General features: G+C 33.4%; 1 protein-coding gene across 2 annotated transcripts in view; it reads left to right on the top strand.

The window, feature by feature from the left end:
• EPHA3 (EPH receptor A3) overlaps positions 1 to 21,559 on the top strand; it is a 351,366-nt gene that overhangs the window by 105,595 nt on the left and 224,212 nt on the right. For both annotated transcript variants that reach the window (XM_047794345.1, XM_047794355.1), the window contains exon 3: positions 636 to 1,296. In XM_047794345.1, coding sequence (XP_047650301.1) covers positions 636 to 1,296 — 661 coding nt within the window. The remainder of the gene's footprint in view (positions 1 to 635; positions 1,297 to 21,559) is intronic.

Below are 21,559 nucleotides of genomic sequence, written 5' to 3'. Positions count from 1 at the left end.
TATATTTTACTTCAGATTTTCAAAGTTCCTCATCATGTATTTCTTGAAATGACTAAATACAGCTAAAAAATGTCATTCATGAAGATATATGGAAATAGTGTCATTTAGATTCAGTTTGCGTTGCGATACATTGATCTTACTGATATCTGGTCCGAACAGGGAAAAGTTTAAAGAGGCATTTTAGACAGTAATAATTTTTCATTTTCTTTTTAAATAACAAGCAAACAAAAAACAATCCCCCCAAAATACAACAAAATAATTTTATAGTGTTGTTGGAGGTGACTGATATGAGGTTTTGACCCTAAAATATTTGGCTAGGTCCAATCAATTGCTAAGCAACTTCTTTCTGAATATCTCACAAACTGCAATGCAATTCAAATGTATTCATCAAAATTATAAATTACTTTGTGTTGGTGAACTCAGAGAACCTTGTAAATAGTGAAAGCTACAAACAGGAATGTTACAGAGTTGCTCCATATCATATTCTTTAATAAGTAGCATTGAAGTTTCTGCTTATTTATTTTGTATTTCTTGTGATTCCATTGACACCCTTCATCTTGTATTCACTATTATTCATTATGCTTAACTCATTAATTCTGCCTCTCTTTTTGTTTTTCCTCCTTTGATTCTTCAAGTGGGAAGAGATAAGTGGTGTTGATGAACATTATACACCCATCAGGACTTACCAGGTGTGCAATGTCATGGATCATAGTCAAAATAATTGGCTGAGGACAAACTGGGTCCCCAGGAACTCAGCTCAGAAGATCTATGTGGAACTCAAGTTTACCCTCCGAGACTGCAATAGTATTCCATTGGTTTTGGGAACTTGCAAGGAGACTTTCAACCTATACTACATGGAGTCCGACGATGATCATGGGGTCAAATTCCGAGAACATCAGTTTATAAAGATTGATACCATTGCAGCTGATGAAAGTTTCACACAAATGGATCTTGGGGACCGTATTCTTAAACTCAACACGGAAGTTAGAGAAGTAGGTCCTGTCAACAAAAAGGGATTTTATTTGGCTTTTCAAGATGTTGGTGCTTGTGTTGCCTTAGTGTCTGTGAGAGTGTACTTCAAAAAGTGTCCGTTTACAGTGAAGAATTTGGCTATGTTTCCAGACACAGTACCCATGGATTCCCAATCTCTGGTGGAAGTTAGAGGTTCTTGTGTTAACAATTCTAAGGAGGAAGATCCTCCCAGGATGTACTGCAGCACAGAAGGTGAATGGCTTGTACCCATTGGCAAGTGTTCATGCAATGCTGGCTATGAAGAAAGAGGTTTTATGTGTGAAGGTAAGAGTCTCCTCTGTTTTTCCAAGTGTGGTTTATTTCTTCCTTATGAGTTAATGGTAGAGTAATGGAAAGAAAGGAACCCAGCCTGAACTCACTTGGCAGCAAAACATGCCTCAAACTGAACAGATTCTTTTTATAGACTATTTTATCCCACTTGATGTGTTGATTCATAATTCGATGTAGAAATATTAACATGTTTGATTATGTGGTGCTGGCCTATACCTCACTAGACCAACAGAAAGAAAAAAAAATCTCTGTCTCTTTCATGTAGAGGGAAGAAATACCATTGGTAGTCAGCTAATCTGATTCTAATAGAATTAGTTCCTACATTGTTTGTGCTCATAAATCTCATAGCAATATGTATTTCATTGCTATGAAATATAGTACTTTCTTCATTGACATCTGTGCATAAAATATGGATTTACCTACAAAATATTAGTGGTTTAATACAAAATTATTTTATTTACAAATCCAGGGTTGGTACTTCAGTGTTTGATGTACAGAGGAGAAATTTAAAATTTTTAAAAATTTTGCTCCATGCTTTGTCCTTCTGTCTGCTCAGGAGGAGATATGTGTGTGTATATATATAAACACACCACCTCTTAGGTGCAAATGAATAGTGGATCCTTTATATAGTATCAGAGAACTTCAAGGATGCCAACTTGATTTTATTAAAAATCTCTTTGAACTTTGAAGTAAAATAAATTAAAAGACAGTCTTTTTCATAGAGGGTTTTAAGAGATGAAAATTCCACTTAATCCTAAAATTTGTTGTTTAGCATTAGGTAAGTTTTTGTGTTTAAGAATACACTGAAATTTTTATTGGAGTTCCCATCGTGGCGCACTGGAAACCAATCCGACTAGGAACCATGAGGTTGAGGGTTCGATCCCTGGCCTCGCTCAGTGGGTTAAGGATCTGGCGTTGCCGTGAGTTGTGGTGTAGATTGCAGACGCGGCTTGGATCTGGTATTGCTGTGGCTGTGGTATAAGCCAGCCGCAACAGCTCTGATTAGACCTGTAGTCTGGGAACCTCCATATGCAGCGTGTGCAGCCCTAAAAAGACAAAAGACGAAAAAGAAAAAAAAAAGAATACACTAAAATTTTTATTAAAATTGTAAATGTATAAGTTACATGGGAGAATTTAAGTAACTAGTCCTTGAAATCTCATCTATTTTAATAACCTTGTTTACTGTTAAACTCTGTCAAAAGAATTGAGTTTGGTATTCTACTTGTGGCCATTTAGTAAGCCTCAAGACTATGTAGAACAAATGGATTTACTTTATGAATAAACTGACCCGCTAAGAATCAGAACAGCACATAGAATTTTGCTTTTGACTATAGATATTTTAATGACAGTAAATTGTACACGCTGGTCTGATACTTCTGCATGTTATTTAGATATTTGGCTAGAGCCATCAGAATATTGTTATTTAGTATGATTTGCAAGTTCTAAAACTGAAACAATGTACTAGCTACTACTTGCTTACATATACACATGAATGAAGAGAATTTTTAAGTCTTTATATTTCACCTTGAATTATATTTTATCACCAGGGTATTGTTTGTGATATATAATATTTTAAAGATTTATTTTAAATAAAATAATAAAGACTTAGATCTGGAAGAATTTTAAAAATTGTCTGTTTCCTCCGGTTTGGTTCCTATTGATGCAGTTTCTGATATCCAGGAAAGCAATAGAAGTATCTCTTTCTAAATAATATATGTATACCAGTATATACAGAGCTTATACAGAGCTATCTCATAAAATATTTCATTGAGCAAGAAACCTAATCATATTCTGGATGTTTGGATTTTAAATAATTTTTATGTGGTGCATTATATCTCATTCAGGGTTATGAGAAATAGAAAAATCAGAAGGGAAAAAATCACATAAATATGTCAATATAACTAAATAAAACACACATAATTAGCTTATGTTATTACTGTCTTGAGGACCAACTTCAGTAGAAGAATTTTAAAAAAGAAAGTCAAGTTGCATTCAGGAAGTTCACAATAGATTCAGAATTGCTTCTATTTTTAAACCTCGTTTTAATTTACTGAAACACTTTAAAGTAACTATTATGCTATTCACTAGTACCCTATGTCAAGATTACTCCTGGAGATAACATTTTTATCAAAGTTTTATATCCTTGAATCTTGTAGTTTATTGTATTGAATGATATCAAAAGCACCTCCTTGATATAGTAATGCTGTATTGTCACAGACTTTTTCAACATTAAGAAATACTAGTTTCAGAATAAGAGATACAATGCATAAATAGCAAAGTATCCTAAGAAAAAAATATCTTGAAGATAAACCAATAAAAATAATTATAGTAGATTCAGAGATGGCACATGAAATCAGATATGATTAGAATTTGAAAGGGGAGGGACAACTTTTTAGCGGTATAACTTGAAGGTGCAGCATTTCCTTATTATATCTTAACATTTTCTGATGTTGCTGGGTGAGTTTTGGCTTCCTCTCTTTTCAAAATAAAAAAATCTTTGTATATTCAGATTACTAGACAGTGGGTCAAGGTATTCTATTTTATGTTGATTCACATGAGGCATCAATTATATACCAACTTTATTTTTTTTAAATATTTGTCTTAGTATGTCAGTTTAGTGCATAGTTTACTAGGGCATAAAAATCCAATACACAACCAATTAATTCTGCATTCTGCTATATATAATAGATTAGGCCAGCCTGGCTGGAGGCTTGTAATTTTGCTGTTGTTGTCAGTGATGGTGGTGGTCTGGCTGTTATTATGGCTTCCTTTTATAATTTTAAATTTTTGGTTGGCGTTCCTTTTGTGGCACACTGAAAACAAATCCAACAAATCCATGAGGATGTGGGTTCAATCCCTGGACTTGCTCAGTGGGTTAAGGATCCAGCATTGCTGTGATCTGTGTTGTCGGTCACAGACACGGCTTGGATCCCGTGTTGCTGTGGTTGTGGTGTAGGCTGGTAGCTCTAGCTCCGATTAGACCCCTAGCCTGGGAACTTCCACATGGTGCAGGTGCCACCCTAAAAAACAAACAAACAAACAAAAAACTGGATGGCATAAAGTAACCAAGAATCTGTCAATTTAAGGTTTATCTCTTTTGGTTTATTTTTCACATCTTTCTGTTTCTAGATTTTTAAGAAAGAAAAGTTACTAGCCAAGAAGTCATATTTTGGGAAAACTAAGCTTAACCCAGGTGATGACTAATAAAGTATAGATAAGTGGGTTGCTAAGCATCTTAGATATTACAAAAATTCTATTACATTTAATTCAGCATTTTTGACCATCTGTAAGTTCTAAGTAATAATGTACCAGACATAGGAGAAACCTAGATGAGTTAGTCAATGTATCTGCCTTCCAGGATCTCACAATCTAGTATGAAAGACAGATAAATGAATAATTTTAATGCAAGACAGACCAACAGATCTTCTACTGGGGTATAAACTGCCATGGCCATGTAGGGGCAGGAGACACTACTTTTGAGTATTTCAAAATTAGTAATGGAAATTGTTCATTAATAATGAGAAGCCTTTGCATTGAGAGTTTTGTGCTTAGAAACTTTTTGGATAGGGAGAAAGGGCTAAGTATCTAATACAGCTTACGCATTCTGAAGGTGTGGTTTACAATTTGTTAACTAAATCATATCAAAATCTCACAATGTGTTAAAGTCCCATTAATGTTTTGTGTTCTGAGCTTGTTCCACAGGGAGACCTTATAGAGGATATAGAGTTCATAAATATCCTGATTTATGACTTGGGTAATGAAATATTCTGAGTTATCTATTTTACTCTAGGTGGATATTTGCAATAAAGTTCAGTGAACTAAATGATAAATCAAGTCAATCTCTGATAGGAAAATATATGATAAAAATATTTTCTAGTCAAAAAAGATGAACATTATCACTAGTTTTGTTTATAATTCAAAAGTGTATGTGTGTCTTTAAAAGTTTTGGTCTCTGTTTCCAAAGAAACATATATTTTTAAGTGAATTATTAAACAGGTATAAAGCCATAGTTTAAAGTTAAAAATAAATTATTAGTGTGATGAGAAAGGAAGTATTCATATGGGAGGCTAAGAATGACATGAGAGTAAAATTTTCTGTTAAGATGCTTTATGTTGCTGTTCTTTTTTCTTTGCCAGGGAAGATTGAACATAGGAAAGCTTAGAGTAAAAAATGATGCATCTTTTTCTCTCAAGGACTGATTATAGGGAGGAAATAAGGGAAAAGAGGAAGAAGTATTAGTAGCTAAAGAATCGTTAAGGAATTACATGCCAAGTAAAGTGGAATACAGAAAGAAAAAAAAAAAAAACACCTCCAGGATGGTAGAGAGTATTTTTGTGATAAATTTGGTAAAATACAAATGCATATAAAAGTAACTATATGAGAGTTCCCATCATGGCTCAGTGGTTAATGAACCCGACTAGTATCCATGAGGATGTGGGTTTGATCCCTGGCCTTGCTCAGTGGGTTAAGAATCCGTTTTTGCCGTGAGCTGTGGTATGGGTTGCAGACACGGCTCGATCTGGCATTGCTGTGGCTCTGGCGTAGGCTGGTGGCTACAGCTCCAATTTGACCCTAGCCTAGGAACCTCCATATGCCATGGGTGTGGCCCTAAAAAGATAAAAAGACAAAAAAAAAAGTAACTATACAAACTTAAACTAAGAGATAATATAAAGTTTAGTGCAGAAAGTTAGAAACTGTGCATCAACTTGGTTTTCCAGCAGTTTCTCTAATGTGTAATTTTAAAATATGGCCTTTCTTAAATAAGTTATTGAACATGCTACCTCTTAATTTACTATGTAGGTGTTTAAACCTTATGTGGGCCATGTTACTGAGATTTGGGCAAACTGGCTGAATGTTGAATGTGTGGTCAGATTATAGGTGGAGTTATTACAGGATGTCAATAAAACTCTTTAACATGAGAACATTAAAAACTAAAATTATAAACTTAAATTAGCTGCTATTTGATTTCAGCCATTGACAATCAAGATTTACTTGGTTCATTTCACTTGTGAAATCATATTTCTTACATGCTAGCATAGCACTTTTGACTTTTTAAGATTGGAAGTGTGGGGAAATTTCACATTAATACCAAGGGAATTTTTAAATTCTGGCTAATGAATTATGTTATCTGTTTTGACTTAGTTTGGAGAAAAGAAATGAGATGGCTAATGGCTTTTTATATAATCAGTTAATTACATTAGAGGAGATATCAGGCCATTACTATGAATATTCCTGCTCCTACTAACTTTGTTTAGACTTACTGTACCAAATACCTTATTAATGTCACTTAAGAATCTGTTGCTCTGTGTTTTATCTCTGAGTGTTCATCGTGGAATGCTAACTTTATTCCTTGCTCTTGTACATTAGCAGATGAGTAAAAAAATGTTTGATGTTATGTATGAAGATATCTAGACTTCCTGATAATTATCTATAATTATGTTTGTTTCACCTACCAACTGTTACTCTTCACTCATTTCTCTGCAGTTCAGAAAGTCTCTTAAAGAAGTGGTCAAGCTTTCAATAACAGAATGATTTAAAGATTCTGCTTTCTCTGACAGAGGAGCTAGAAAAAACTGAATACCTCAGAAGTTTCTTAGCACCTCCTTAGTCTGTGTGCATCTTCTAGAAGTGCAAGGTGTTCAAATGCTTTAATGAATTTAGAAGCATTTCTCTATAGTTGTTTTCACACTGGAAGTTTTTTGAGGGGAGGGATTATGTCATGTCTTTTTTAAGGACATTGTGCCTCAACTTAGCTGAGTATAACTGAGGACGTTTTCAATTAAATATTTCCTAAATGAATGATTATTGGGAGATTTATATGCCAACTATGCTTTCTTTCTGTCTGTCTGTCTTTTTAGGGCTACACCCATGGCATATGGAGGTTCCCAGGCTAAGGGTCGAATTGGAGCTGTAGCTGCTGGCCTACACCACAGCCACAGCAATGTCAGTTTCAAGCCACATCTGCAACCTACACCACAGCTGACAACAAAGCTTGATCCTTAACCCACTGAACGAGGCCAGGGATTGAACCTGCGTCCTCATGAATGCTAGTCAGATTTCGATTCCACTGAGCCACAATGGGAACTCCCAACTATGAATTCTTAAAGTGTAAATTCTTTTGAGAGCAAACCTATTATTATAAGTCTTTGAATCCACCAGATTTTTAAGAACATCTTGCACATAAAGATATGCGTGTTACCTAACTTGAAATGAATGCATTTGACTATTAGGTCACAAATGAATGCATTTGACTCCTGGGTCAAATGAATGCATTTGACTACTAGGTCACAATGTGTTGCAACTGTATGTCTGCAACACATTAAGACTACATTCATCTGAACTCTTGTAGTAATGAATAGATTAAGTAATAGCAATACGTACCTGAAAGAATACTTTTTCATGCATTTATGATGAGTATTATTTCCTGACTTGCAAAAAAACAGTTGCCACTAGTTTCATACCTATAATAAAGCAAGGATCTAGCTGTTTATGAAGATGCTAAAATAATTATGTCCCTTAATTTTACATACCTAGTACTTAAACATCCTTTCACATTGAGATTATCAGGCTTCTTAATCTATGAGAGTTTTATTCACTTTCCCTGAATTGAAAATGACAGCCCTCCATTCCCACTTCACCTTTAACAGTTGCACACCCATGACTTTTCAAACCAATGAGTTTATTTGAATAAAAAAATGCCAGTAACAATGTCTGTAACTTTCAAATTAAACAGATATTTTATGACAGCTATATAAGAACTATAAAACCATAATTTTACGTTTTTACATCTTCTCACCTATTTATATAATGAATCATGACAGTGTTAACATGATTAAGAAAACTTTCTGAGTTTGTCCTCATACTTCAGTTTGCTTTTATTTGTTCTATTTAGCCAAACACTCTTGTCACTGACAAGTGTTTCAGGCTTAAGATTCCCAGAAGTGCTGCTTATCAGTTGTCTGGATAAACAGTTTGAGTCTCAGTTTCCTTATCCACAAAAGGAGGGGGATAATATCTACACTTTAGAATTGTCAACTAATGTATGCTTAGCCCCAAGTTGCACAGTATCTAGCTCTGGATAAAGGCATTTGAATATCATCATCATTATGGTCATTCATTGGTGTCATTGAGAGTAAACTTCCTTTCTCTCAGTTACTTAGGTGTGACAGACTCACCCATTCAACAGTCTCTCTCTTACCTTAACATTAGGTTTTAGAGATAGTTTGAGGGAGAGGAACTATCTTTAATGACTTTATATATAGATAGTCATTATTCATTAATTGATTGTCCACCTTCTTCCAAACAGGATTTTTCTTTTCTGAGGGAAGTTCCATTGAAGTTCTGAAGGAAGTTCATTGTATTTCCTAGTCTGTTCAGTCATAGGTGGTATTTCCTGTATTCTTTTATTGTTAGCTTTCATTTTTCTTCTTCTCAATAGTAATGTCTTGATTTTTCCCGTTTGGTATTTGACTCAGTCTCTTATTCTTTGTAGCCCAGGTTTTTTCCCACTAATTAAAAAAATATATATTTATTTTTTTTTAATTTTTAAAATAAATTTTACCAGAGTATAGTTGACTTAGAAAGTAGTATTTGTTTCAGGCATATAGTCAAGTAAATCAGTTATACATTTACATATATCAGTTCCTTTTCAGATTCTTTTCCCATACAGGTTATTACACAGTATCAAGTAGATCATATATAGTAGGTTCTTGTTGCCTATTTTATATATATATTAGTAGTGTATATATGTTAATCCCAACCCTCTAATTTATCCCTCCTGCCTGACATTTCCCATTTAATAACAATAAATTTGATTTTAAAATCTTTGAATCTGTTTCTGTTTTGTAAGTTCTTTTATATAATTTTTGTTAGATTCCACATACTAGTGAACTCATATGATATATGTTGTCCTCTGACTTCACTTAGTATGATAATTTCTAGGTCCATTCATGTTGCTGGAAATGGCATTATTCATTTTTTATGGCTGAGTAATATTCCAATATAGGATATTCACACACACACAGACACACACACACACACACACACACACAGACACACACACACACATCTTCTTTATCCACTCCTCTGTTTATGGACATTTAGGTTGTTTCCATGTCTTGGCTATTATAAATAGTGCTGCAGTAAACACTGGAGTGCATGTATCTTTTCGAATTATGGTTTTCTCTAGATATATGCCCAGGAGTGGGATTGATGGATTATATGGAGGTTCTGTATTTAATTTTTTAAGGAACCTTCATATATTCTTCATAGTGGTTGCACCAGCTTACATTCCCACCAAGTGTATTGGAGGATTCCCTTTTTCCATACCTTCTCCAGCATTTATTGTTTTTAGATTTTTTGATGATGAACATTCTGACTGGTGTGAGATGATACCTCATTGTGGTTTTGATTTTTATTTCTCTAATAATTAGCTATGAACATCTTTTCATGTGTTTTTTGGCCATATGTAATCAAAAATGAGTAGTCAAAAATATGTAATCAAAAATATTTGTCAAACCAATTTATTTGGCTCTCTCTATATAAAAAAACTATGTATACTTGATTTATTTTAGGTATTTATTATGTTCACTTAATCACTCAAATAGTAAAAAAAAAGACAGTAGAGAAAACAGTATAAATTATATGAAGTTAATGCCAAATGTGCTTATATGATTTACTGTGTGATATTACTGGAAGCTTTCCATCAAATTATGCCAACACACTATCTAAACAGTAATTAAGTAAAAATGCCTTTCAAATATGAAAAAGAGGAAAAATAAGGGAGTGCATTTGATTTGTGACTTAAGTATTGTAGTTCATTTTTTAGCCTGTATAAAAACAAACAGTATAAATTTAAACCATGGATTTGCATGCTTAAGATACTAGAAAGAAATGTGAATTCTTTGTTCTGTATATATTACAGATCAGATTATTTTGAGCAGTCAGAGACAATTTAATTGCAAACATATTTAGGGGAGATATGAGTGTCGTTAAATTTAGGGAGTAGAACAAAATCATATCTAGCCATTTAAATACCTCATAATGAATAAGAACAAGTTAAATGATCAGCAATGAACCACCATAAAAGACCTTAAAAATAATAGACAGTTTTACAGATATTAACATTCCCACACAAGGTTATAACTAAATAAGAATTATAGTGTTTTAGTAAATAAAGATTCTTTTACCTTATATGGATTATCTTTAGTTATATAATATCAATTCCATTGTTCAAAGAAGGATAAATAGTAAGACATTTATTATTTCAATAAATATTTTATTACTCTTTATCCTAACCTGGAAAACTACTTTATACATCAGTATTAAGGTATTTTCTAACCCAGTTTATTGTCTCCCTTATCATATAGCTGTAGGGTATTTGCTTTTAGAATATCAAGTTTTTTTCTTTTTTATTAACTATGATAAGGTCTGTGAGCCTTCAGATACTTTGTCTGTAGAAAGCTGCAAATAGTAATTTAGGTAATACCTATATGCCAAATATACATACAGTCATTGGGGAAGACAATTTGCTCATTTGTTTATTTGAGAGTCTGTGACAAATATGAATTAAACTTCCTAGGACAGTATTCGCTATGGGAATCTAAGACATGGAGAAATAATTTCAGCTGCAGGAAGTAAAACAACTCTGACTTTCCTTGAAATAGGTTGTTTTTGTCACTGCATTTTCAGTCTCATTTTCAAAGGAAGATCAGAAAATTGCTTTGTATACCACTCATAAAATATCTGTAAAATGTAAACTCATCTGAAAAGTGATTATAATTTTCCAAGAAAAGGTCATATCTGTAAATGGTAGACTACTGGTTATTTTGAATATATAAAATTTATATTTATTTTGGCATCTTGCATCTTAATGAATATCACTTTGTTAAATAGCTCATGGATCTGCCATCAAGCCTAGTTGGACCCTGCAAGATCTGCCATCAAGCCTAGTTGGACCCTGTAGGAAGTCTTAAAATTTCATTTCTTTAGTTTAGATTACCTTGGGGTTTTTATGTAGGCAGGCTTCCTTGGTTCTGATTGCTGCATGCCATTGTGTTAAAAAAAAAAAAAAAAAGCTCAGATATTATATAATCATTTGCTTTTGTAAAGAGCATTCATCTTCAATTTTTCAAATTTATGCTTTTTATTCCTAGCTGTTCAGATATTATCAAAACTTCTATATTTTAAAGTTTGAGGAATGCAGTGTATGTTTTTTCAGAATGCATGGAATGATTCTAAAAAGAGATTATTGATATTTCATTAACTTTTCCAATTTGTTTGTTTTTAGTCAACCTCTCCCAGAGGAAAGAGAATCGAACCCTATGCAAAATAAACTGAGAACAAGAACTTTTTCTCCCTCTTGAGATACATAGATTCTGTGAAATGCATTGGTAACAGTTTCACAGAGGTTGCTTTGCTAGTACAGATTCATTGAACACTTTCCATCTTCTTTTCTGTGATTTCTTCCTCCATTTTTGTCTGTGTTTGGATAGCTTTGACAATTCCTCATTAGTTCCAGAGTAGAACTTTCAAGAGCTAATAAGGGTTTACATTACAGCTCTGACAGCTGGCACTAAACTTTAATAGAGAGCAATTGTAGAGAGAAGTATGAGTGTTGATAATATTTAATGAAAGTGTTCCCAAAGTCAGAGCCATTTGCAAAGAATCATAGGACTAGAAAGATTGCATGTATGTTCTACTGTTGTAGCTTCTTGTTTTCTAGGATGCTGGCGAAACATCCTGTTGGCAGATAACTAAAATCACTTATAGTTGCCTCTTTTAGAGAATAGAACCTATGATGGTAATACATAAACTTTGGTCATGTTATTATTTACTGCTGTTCCTGTAGTCTTCTGAGATGTGTAGCTGTTGATTGTCTTTTAGAAACACAGATATGAGGTGGACATTGTTAACATCTAATCACAAGATTTGTTCTGTGAGGGGGGACCCAGGGACCCCAAGGGGAAGTTGAGATCATGAAACTCAATCATCATATGATCAGTTATAGACTTTTTATATTATTAAAAATAAGAAATAAAAATGGCTTCTAATAGCAAGAGACACTGAATGTAAAATATTCTTGAACTCTCCGTTCAATGGTCAGTTGCAAAACCACAAAAGGTTAAAAGTGGATGCTCTAATAGAGAACAGCTGTTACTTTTTAACATGAAGACTCACTTTCAGCGGGAAAAGAGAAAGCATATGCTATGGAATGGGAGAATATCATTTTTGAATTATTGCATGAAGCACATGCACAATTTTGTGAAACTCAGAAACAAATCTGTGCATATAAATGGTTGGGAAGAAATAATTTTGCTTATCTGGTAGTTATTAAAAAGGAAAATCTATATTTTAGAAATCTGGATCCATTTTCTGTCATGTTAGTAGTATCTCATGCCACTGTATTGAAGAAAAATGAACTGATTTAGTCTGATTTAGCACATTTAAAGGTTCCACGGAATACAGAATTGGTCAATGTGCTGAATTGGGAGGAAGGAGAATACAGTTCTTGCTCTCAAATATCTTGGATTCTAAAGGGTATTTGAACTGAATTTATGTTAAAAGGAAACAAGGTAATATTTATAAGGGAATGAAAGTGGAGTAAACAAGAAAGAAGAATATTGTTTAAGGCCCCTTCAAAATGTGCTGCTAAGATATAATAAATGGAGAGATTTAAGTCTTTACGGAGATATTCCATCAATTATTCATTTTTGTCAAAAATTATTCATTTTTGTCAATGAGTACTTACTATACCACTATGAGTATCTACTAACTATACCACTGGAAATGTGGCAGTAAACCATACAGAAAGATGTCCCTGCCCTCAAAGAACTTAGATTTTAGTGGAAATATGAATAAGTCCAATGCTAATATAGGTTCTTTCAGTGTACCACTCCTAGAGTTTTTTTTTTTTTTTTGTCTTTTTGCCATTTCTTGGGCTGTTCCCACAGCATATGGAGGTTCCCAGGCTAGGGGTCTAATCAGAGCTGCTGCCACCAGCCTACGCCAGAGCCACAGCAACGCCGGATCTGGGCCGCGTCTGCAACCTACATCACAGCTCACAGCAACGCTGGATCCTTAAATCACTGAGCAAGGGCAGGGACTGATCCCACAACCTCATGGTTCCTAGTCGGATTCGTTAACCAGTGCGCCACGACGGGAACCTTCCATTCATAGAGTTTTAAAGCATGCACTAATATTCTTTACCCAGGCAATTTTGCCCCAAGGGACATTTGTCAGTTTCTGAAGACATTTTTGATTGTCACAGCTGAGGAGGAGATTGCTATTGGTATCTAGTGCTTAGAGGCCATGGATGTTGTTAAATATCCTGTATTGCACAGGGCAGCCTCTGCAATAAAGAATTGTTCAGGCAAACCATGTCCAGGTTGAGAAAACCAAGTCTAGAATAATGCCTCATTTTAAAGAGATATAAATTAAGACCCAAAGCCAAATTATACATTATCAGAACCCAAATTGGAACCCAGGCTGAAGCATCTCATAATTTTACCTCATGAGAGATAAAATATGTATATATGTATATATATAAAATATGAATTATGAAAGCATTTGAAGTCCTACTAACTACTAAGATGATTAGAAAGTGAAACTTAGGCAAAAAAGAGTAAAATAAAGATACCTTATCTGGGAGAAATAATAAAGATTTCAGGAATATTCACATTTAAAGATGGCTATTTAAAAACAGGAAATAAATGTTACTTGCACAGAGCTGGAAGAAGTGACTGACATTCAGTGGCTAGGATTTGGTAGTCTAAGAACTGAAAATGTGAACAAAGTAATAAAAGAGCTATCAAAAAGAAAGCCTTTGGAGATTGAAGGAATTTTCTTATGCAATGTCTGTTCAGACAGCTGCTAGAGTTAGGTCCCTTTTAGGATACTCTGACTGCTGACATGCAATCAAATCTGACATTTGACTCCCTTTTTTCCCCTGTAATGTGATACTAATGCAAAGATGACAGGTAAATGTGGTTATATTACAGGCCATATTGTATTAATAGTATTTGTATATAAAGTTTCTGTGGTTCTAGTTCTAGGACTGTTCCTTCTTTGAAAATTAGAGGAGCACCTCCAATCAGATGTTTCTTTTTAAAAATAGCCGTTTCTGTCCTCTGGCATGTTAAGTGAGCCTGGCACTTCATTAAATCCTACCAATTGCCCATAAAGAAGTCACTATCCTGTCCACATTTCCCATGAGAGGAAACTAGAGGCTTGGAGAAATTGCACAATTGTCCAAGGTCACACACAGTCAGTGTGAAACTCGTCCTTGAGTGCAGAGCACCTGTGTGTGACCAATGTGCCCACTGCCTCCCTAGTGTAGAGAACCAGAGGAAATAAGGTACCTGAAGCCCTCCAGCCTGTGTTTTCAGAAAGAGCTTGTGCAACTCAGAGCTGTAGTTACTTTAGGAATGCTTTTGAAGATGTTATTCAATACTTTTCACTATGTCCTCTCTCTGAGACCCCTCACATTTGCTTCTGGCTCCAGCGCCAGAAGTGCTTGTGTTCTTTGGGCTACTGGCTTGTTTTCACTTTTAGAAATTGATTCATGTCATGATCATGGTATCTTGTTTGTTCCCTATAAAAGAACACAGAATTATGTGTCATGCTACATCCTGCAAACAGCTACATATCTCAACATATCTTTTTGATACTAAACTCACACTTTTATTTTTCCCCTTTATATTGCCTTTGTGCTCTATTCTTCACCTTTTAAAAAAGTATTTTATAGTAATTGATTCTATCTTGAATTGTTGGTTCCTATCTGAAGTATAAGTCATAAATACATTTGAATTGTCATTTATTGATTGCCTAGTATGTACCCGGTGATTAACATAACACTTTATTCTCAACAAAAGCCTTACTAGGTAAATATTATTAGCTGTATTTTACCAGGGCCAGGCTAAGATAATTTACCAATTTGCCCTGTGTCACAATGCCAGGATATAAATTGAGGTCTGTCTAATTCTGAAACCCAATATGTTTTATAATATAATAAGCGGAGTTCCCGTCGTGGCGCAGTGGTTAACGAATCCAACTAGGAACAATGAGGTTGCGGGTTCGGTCCCTGCCCTTGCTCAGTGGGTTAACGATCCGGCATTGCCGTGAGCTGTGGTGTAGGTCGCAGACGCGGCTCGGATCCCGCGTTGCTGTGGCTCTGGCGTAGGCCGGTGGCTACAGCTCTGATTCAACCCTTAGCCTGGGAACCTCCATATGCCGCGGTAGCGGCCCAAGAAATGGCAAAAAGACCAAAAAAAAAAAAAACCAAAAAAACAAAACAAAACAAAAATATAATATAATAAGCTAATATTTTTCTTTTGATGTTATTTTGCATGGCACTATAATGTGAAATGTTTCAAGTTCTTGCTGCCAAAGGGATGGCTGGAGAATTTGGTTATTGGAGTTGAGAAAAAAAAAGATTTATAATAGTTATTTAAAGAGGCAAGAACTTCATAGTCATTAATATAACACTTTCCTCTTTTCAGTATAGAATTGGATTAAGACTTTAATGCAAAAATATTTCAATGGGGTATCTGTGGCCTTTATTTTCTGGGCATGTGGAAATGAGTCACGCCTCTAATTACCTCTGCTTCTATTTCCATTGCCCCTGCTGTTGCTGAGGACATGATTGATAGGAAATGATCGTGAGTGTAGAACCAGGGCTCACAAAACACTCGCTATGTGCCCAGTGTGTGTGCTTGCACAATATGCTTCATTATTAGCTTGACAGATCTCCAAGTGGCAGATTGAAAATGAATTTTGGAAATGGTTGACATATCTGATAGACATAACTGGGTTTTACAAAACTCATAAGCACTGATATACATTTTAAAATATGTACATATTTAAACATATATGCATGCATACATGTGAATAAGCACATGTGTCTATAGACATGTAACATGCACATATATATGCTTATGTGTATGCATGAATATAGATGTATGCATGTTATATGATCATATACATTTATATTAGCACTATATACTTAATACTGTATTTACATATTTAATATGCATTTAATTGTTATGAGTACTTATAAATATACTTAAACATCTTTATTTCTAAAAAAATTAATATAAGTGAGGTATGGAATAAAATATCAAAATGAACTTCATTTGCTATTGGGCTATTGCATACATTCTTGTATTTCTTTGTATTGCTTTTAGAATGAGGCAGCATACAAAATAAGTTAATAAATATAATAAGCAAAATTTTTAAAATTTGGAAGGAAAGCATATACTAATAAATCTTTTACTTTTTTAGGAAAAGAAATGTGGTTTAAAATGTACATGCTTCCTGCATTACTAATCAGGTTGTTTATTTGAGGATCACGTATGACACTAATTTTCTTTGAAAATGGTGTTGGTATTACAGCTTACAAAATTTTCTGTTGCTATTAGAAATTTCTTAACCTTTTTATCTTTCCAGAATATAAAGACTTGTATAAAGCAACTATTTCATTAATTAAAGTGAAACTCTTTTAATGTTGATGTTCAAGAACAGGAATAATTCCAAAGGGCTTTTACTGTTTAGAGTTGTTACATTTTAGTGACAGATATATACTGCTTTATATCCAAATCTGTGTAACGATGATGGGTGGGATAATGGTGTTCTATTAGTGCTTCAACGCAGAGCTACTGGGAAAAGAAAGCTGAAAGTAAAAGCAGACTATATCCTTCATAAGGTTGATGGTTGCTCTTATTAGTGATGAAAAGGAAATGAGAAAATGCATTGGCTTGCTTTTTATTAAGCACAGTAGGTAAAGCAGATGAATGTTTGAAAGCTCATTTAGCTGCCATAAAGAAATTTAAACATTGTTCATATTGGCCAGTAGCCAAGCTCATGCTGTAAACTCCAGACAAGAGTCAGCATTGCAGAGGAAGTGTCAGCTCTATTTGTAGGAGATGATTTCTGTACATTCTTAGTCCAGTAGTAAACCTGAGATACCCAGTAGGGTTAGTAGGATTGCATTTGCTTTACATGACTGGATATACATCTAAAATCATCACAAAAGATCCAATAGAATTCCTTAGCATAAGGTTATGGGACTGGATTTTATTTATGTAGATCTTGTTTTTATCACTTTATTATATCTGCTATCTATGCAAAGCTTGTCTTTCTGCATATCTTGATCTAGAATAATTTTTAAGAGTCGGAGTAAAATACAGCACCAAAATATTATAGTAAACATGGTACTAAATTTTTTAAGTGAATAAAAAGCCAGCTTTGTTATTATTTTAGATTGTAATATTTCTAGATTAGCAGCTGTACTTTCTTATTCCTTCATAAATCCTTTGAGTTTAGTTCAAAATATGTCTACAATAATGCATCTTTTGTGTGAATATTGATGGCTTTTTTACTTACTAAGATCTTTACTTCTTTATTAACATATGCACTGTATCAGTATATAACAGAAAAAGTGAAGCAATAAGAGAATGTGGTAACTTCCTTGGATGTAGGCACAGATGGTGGACATGGGAGCACATGTATCTATGCATGTCTTATATCCTTACCTTTGGTTATTAGAGACAGAGACGGTCTCTCTCCTTCCTACACTAATCATTTTACATATGAACTATGAAAAATTAAGCTTCATAAAATAGATACATAATTAATCATGCTGGTTGACTAACAAATTAAAATATTGAGAACTTCAGGGCAGGTGAATAGAAATAGTCAACAACAAAATGATAAATTGTACATATTACTTTACACATAGTTGGCCTCACATAAGTTCATCTTTAAATATTGTCTAAGCTTTTTTTTTTTTAATGGCTACAAAGAGGAAATAACAGGAAATAAATTCTAACTAGTACACAATTTATCTTATAACATACATTATGTCTGTACTCCAAATGAGAGATCGTCAGTTCTTATTTATTTAGAACTTAGACTAATTCACGGTTGGATAGTTTTTCAGAATCAAATAACTTTACTTGTTTCAGTAATTGGTTTTGATGGTCTGTCTAACATGGTTCAGGGTTGTTTCTTTTAAAACAAGGCATGTCATACCATTCTGACTTCTTTATAAATTCTGAATTACTCTGCTGTGACAGTATTTTTTCTTTATCATGTAGAAAAATCAGTTCTTATTCAGAGCCAAATAATTAGCTACTTTGCAATGTCATGAAGTTTGAAGCTCAAGCATAATGACTGAGACTTAATCATACTTAAATCTTACACATGCAATCCACTGTATAAGATTGTGAGTATGAGTGGGAGGTACAGGAATAAGCATGACAATGTGCATATGTGTAGGCAAGAAAGTAGAGGACAGATTATAAGGCAGAGAGAAGATTGGGGGAGAGAGAGGGAGGAAGAGAACATATCTATTACATAGTAACCTTGGTTAAAAAACTGTCAAAAGAGGGAAATCAGTTTAAGCCTAATACTCAGGAGTCCTTCAATTTTATATGTAAATGTTCAGTCAAATATATAATTGTTACCTATCATGAATGGTGTGATTTTTTATATAGTGCTTTAAAAATATTTTTTCTAAGTATTTTCATTTCTACCATTTTTTTTCAATTAGAAATTCTCACATTAGGATTCTAATTGTACCTACTTAATGCTAAATCATTTTTTTAATGAATTGTTTCAAATTGCCTTTGAGAAATAAGCAATAGTGTCTCTTTGGAAATTCTGGAAATTGACTTCAGACTTTAGAGAGAGTCTTATTTAGATATTGAGGAGATAAGCCCAAGGGATCACTTCCAGGTCTCTGATTCCTTATTTATCAATCGTAATTATTTCTCATGTGATTCTTGAGTCAATATTAAATTAAAGTAAGGAATTTACACATCATTAAAGATCAAATGTTTAAGTCAATATTCAGTATATTAAGGAAAAATCTTACAAGTCATGACATTAATTTAAACTCTGAAACTTGAAACAAAATTCCTCAAGTGCCCTGTACCCTTCCAAGAACATGTGAGTTTTATTTGTGTTTATTTAGGTACTAGAGGATGATTGATTCTTCTTACCTTTCCCTGCGATTTCAGAAGGCTGAGTATTAGTATTTTATACATTGAAATATTTCAGGGAAATTTACTGTACTAATTAAGAGTAAGAATATCCCAGAGCATGATGATTGTTATTTTGGGCAGTTTATTTGTTATGTCTCATGTCCAAGAATGATTAACTCTTACATTAGATTGTTTAAACTGGAAAGGTCAAATGACTTAAGGTTCCAAAACATCTAGCAAATTTCACATTTGCTTTCAGCACTGTGGTTCTTTTTACCGAAGGACATAACATGTTGGGGCTACAAGTTCAGTGAATTTATAAGGTTAATAACAGTGTACTGTACATAATATAGTCATTTTGTTAGTGGTTCAATATTATGTTTGGCATGTGTGATAACATTGCAAAGTAGATTTGTTGTAACTTTGACTTTGGTATCCTTAGTTGGAAATGACTGGTCTGTTAGACACATGGTCCCCAGACAAAATGCCTGCTTTGATTCATTTTTAAATTTAAAAAGATTCTGCGAAAAAAAATTTCATCTATTGGCTAATATTTATAGACAGGGAATTTTAATTGGCCATGTGTAGTTAAGTAGTGCAAAAGAGTCTAGAAATAAAAAGAGAATATTGAAGTTGAAAACTTGTCTGGGATATAGTAATACCTTGAAAAAAATTGTAGAAAATGCAAATGGGAGAACCTGCCAGTATAACTTTAGTGGATTAATTTCCTGGTGTTCCCATAGAGCCCCAATAAATAAAGTATATTCACAAACTCATTATACTATGTTTAGTGTCCTTGTCATTCACATCTTTGGGAATGAATATTTAAAAGCATAATGACAATGCCATATTCATTTAAATAAAACTGGTGTGTACAGTATGATTAGATTATATTATCATAGGCCAGAAATTTGGCTTTAGAAATTAGGGATTTTATATATACATAGTGGCTGACTATTAAATTCAAGACGTTATGCAAAGTGCTGTGTAGGACATAACACCTGAGTAAACAATAAACATACACTAAGAATATAAACGTACTTCCAGCAGTTTTCAAACTGCTGTAAACTGGAGAATCATAGAGCATGTCCAAAGGGTAGATTGACATTTACACTTTAAGGAAATTAATTTTCATATCCTCCACTTTCCTAGGTACTGATGTTCACTTGTGTGAGAATTCTATTGTGTTTAAGCTCAAACTTTCAAGGTAATTCTCCTTTCCCAATTCCCTTTTCACGGTTGCTCTTTTCCTTCTTTTTTTTTTTAAAGAAAAGCATTCCTCTCATTCTTCTGAAGTCTTATTAAGGTACATTGTTCCTTGGATATGAGTGTTAAACAAAAGGGAATTAAAAGCATGATGTGAAGAATGTAAATGGCTGTGTATCAAGTTCTACTTCAAGTCAAGTGGTTTTAGTTCTTTGTTTTCATTCAAATCGAAGAGAAGCCTAATAAATTGCTGGTTGATAAAGTAGCAACAATCATTTTAATGATAAATTACTATAAACATATAAAACAAGTTTGAAGAATTGTCATGCTGCTGTACAAAAAATGATTTACATTTCTATTTACTTATTTATGTAAATAATATTTTCCAATGCTTACATCTAAAACAATAAAAAAATATAAATTAATTGATTCTGAGTGCATAGCAGTAAGTAGTATCTATCCTAGTTGGAAAAAATGTGTAGTTCATCTCAGTAAGACATGAAATTCTAACAAATTTTACTTTTAATTAAAATGGCTTTTAAGTATAAATATGTATAGTTTTGATCAGTTCCTTGCTTATAATTATAATAAGAAAATTCAGAAAAAAAATTAGAGGATTATAAATAAAAAATAGTTAATTTCAATGTTTTATTGCAGCAATATATGATAGATTAATCAGTATAAGATTTTCACATTTGAAAATTTTCAAGTGTTAGCATAATGTTTTATGGGGGAGTTGATTGAAACTATTAATTCAAGAAGAAAGGGAAATAACATAAAAGTTTTGATCATTGGAGAAGAATATGATCTTTTATTTTTACTTGATAGTAGGTATCAAATCACTATGGTATTTAGATTCCATCGTGTGCGTTTAAAAGAGTGGTGGACAGCTTTATTTTAAAATATCAATATTTACAATATTCTGGAAATTACATCATTTCCAGTTATTTACACTCATGAGGAAGCATTTTAAATGTCAACTTAAAATATATGAGTCAGTATATAGGTTTTCAAAGATTGTTTTAGGCTGCATGTGTGTAATAAAAGTTAGAAATTCATACATATAGGCC

Source organism: Phacochoerus africanus, chromosome 1 (genome assembly GCF_016906955.1).
Source record: "Phacochoerus africanus isolate WHEZ1 chromosome 1, ROS_Pafr_v1, whole genome shotgun sequence".
Classification (NCBI taxonomy): Eukaryota; Metazoa; Chordata; class Mammalia; order Artiodactyla; family Suidae; genus Phacochoerus; species Phacochoerus africanus.
This window is presented reverse-complemented; position numbering and strand designations above follow the sequence as displayed.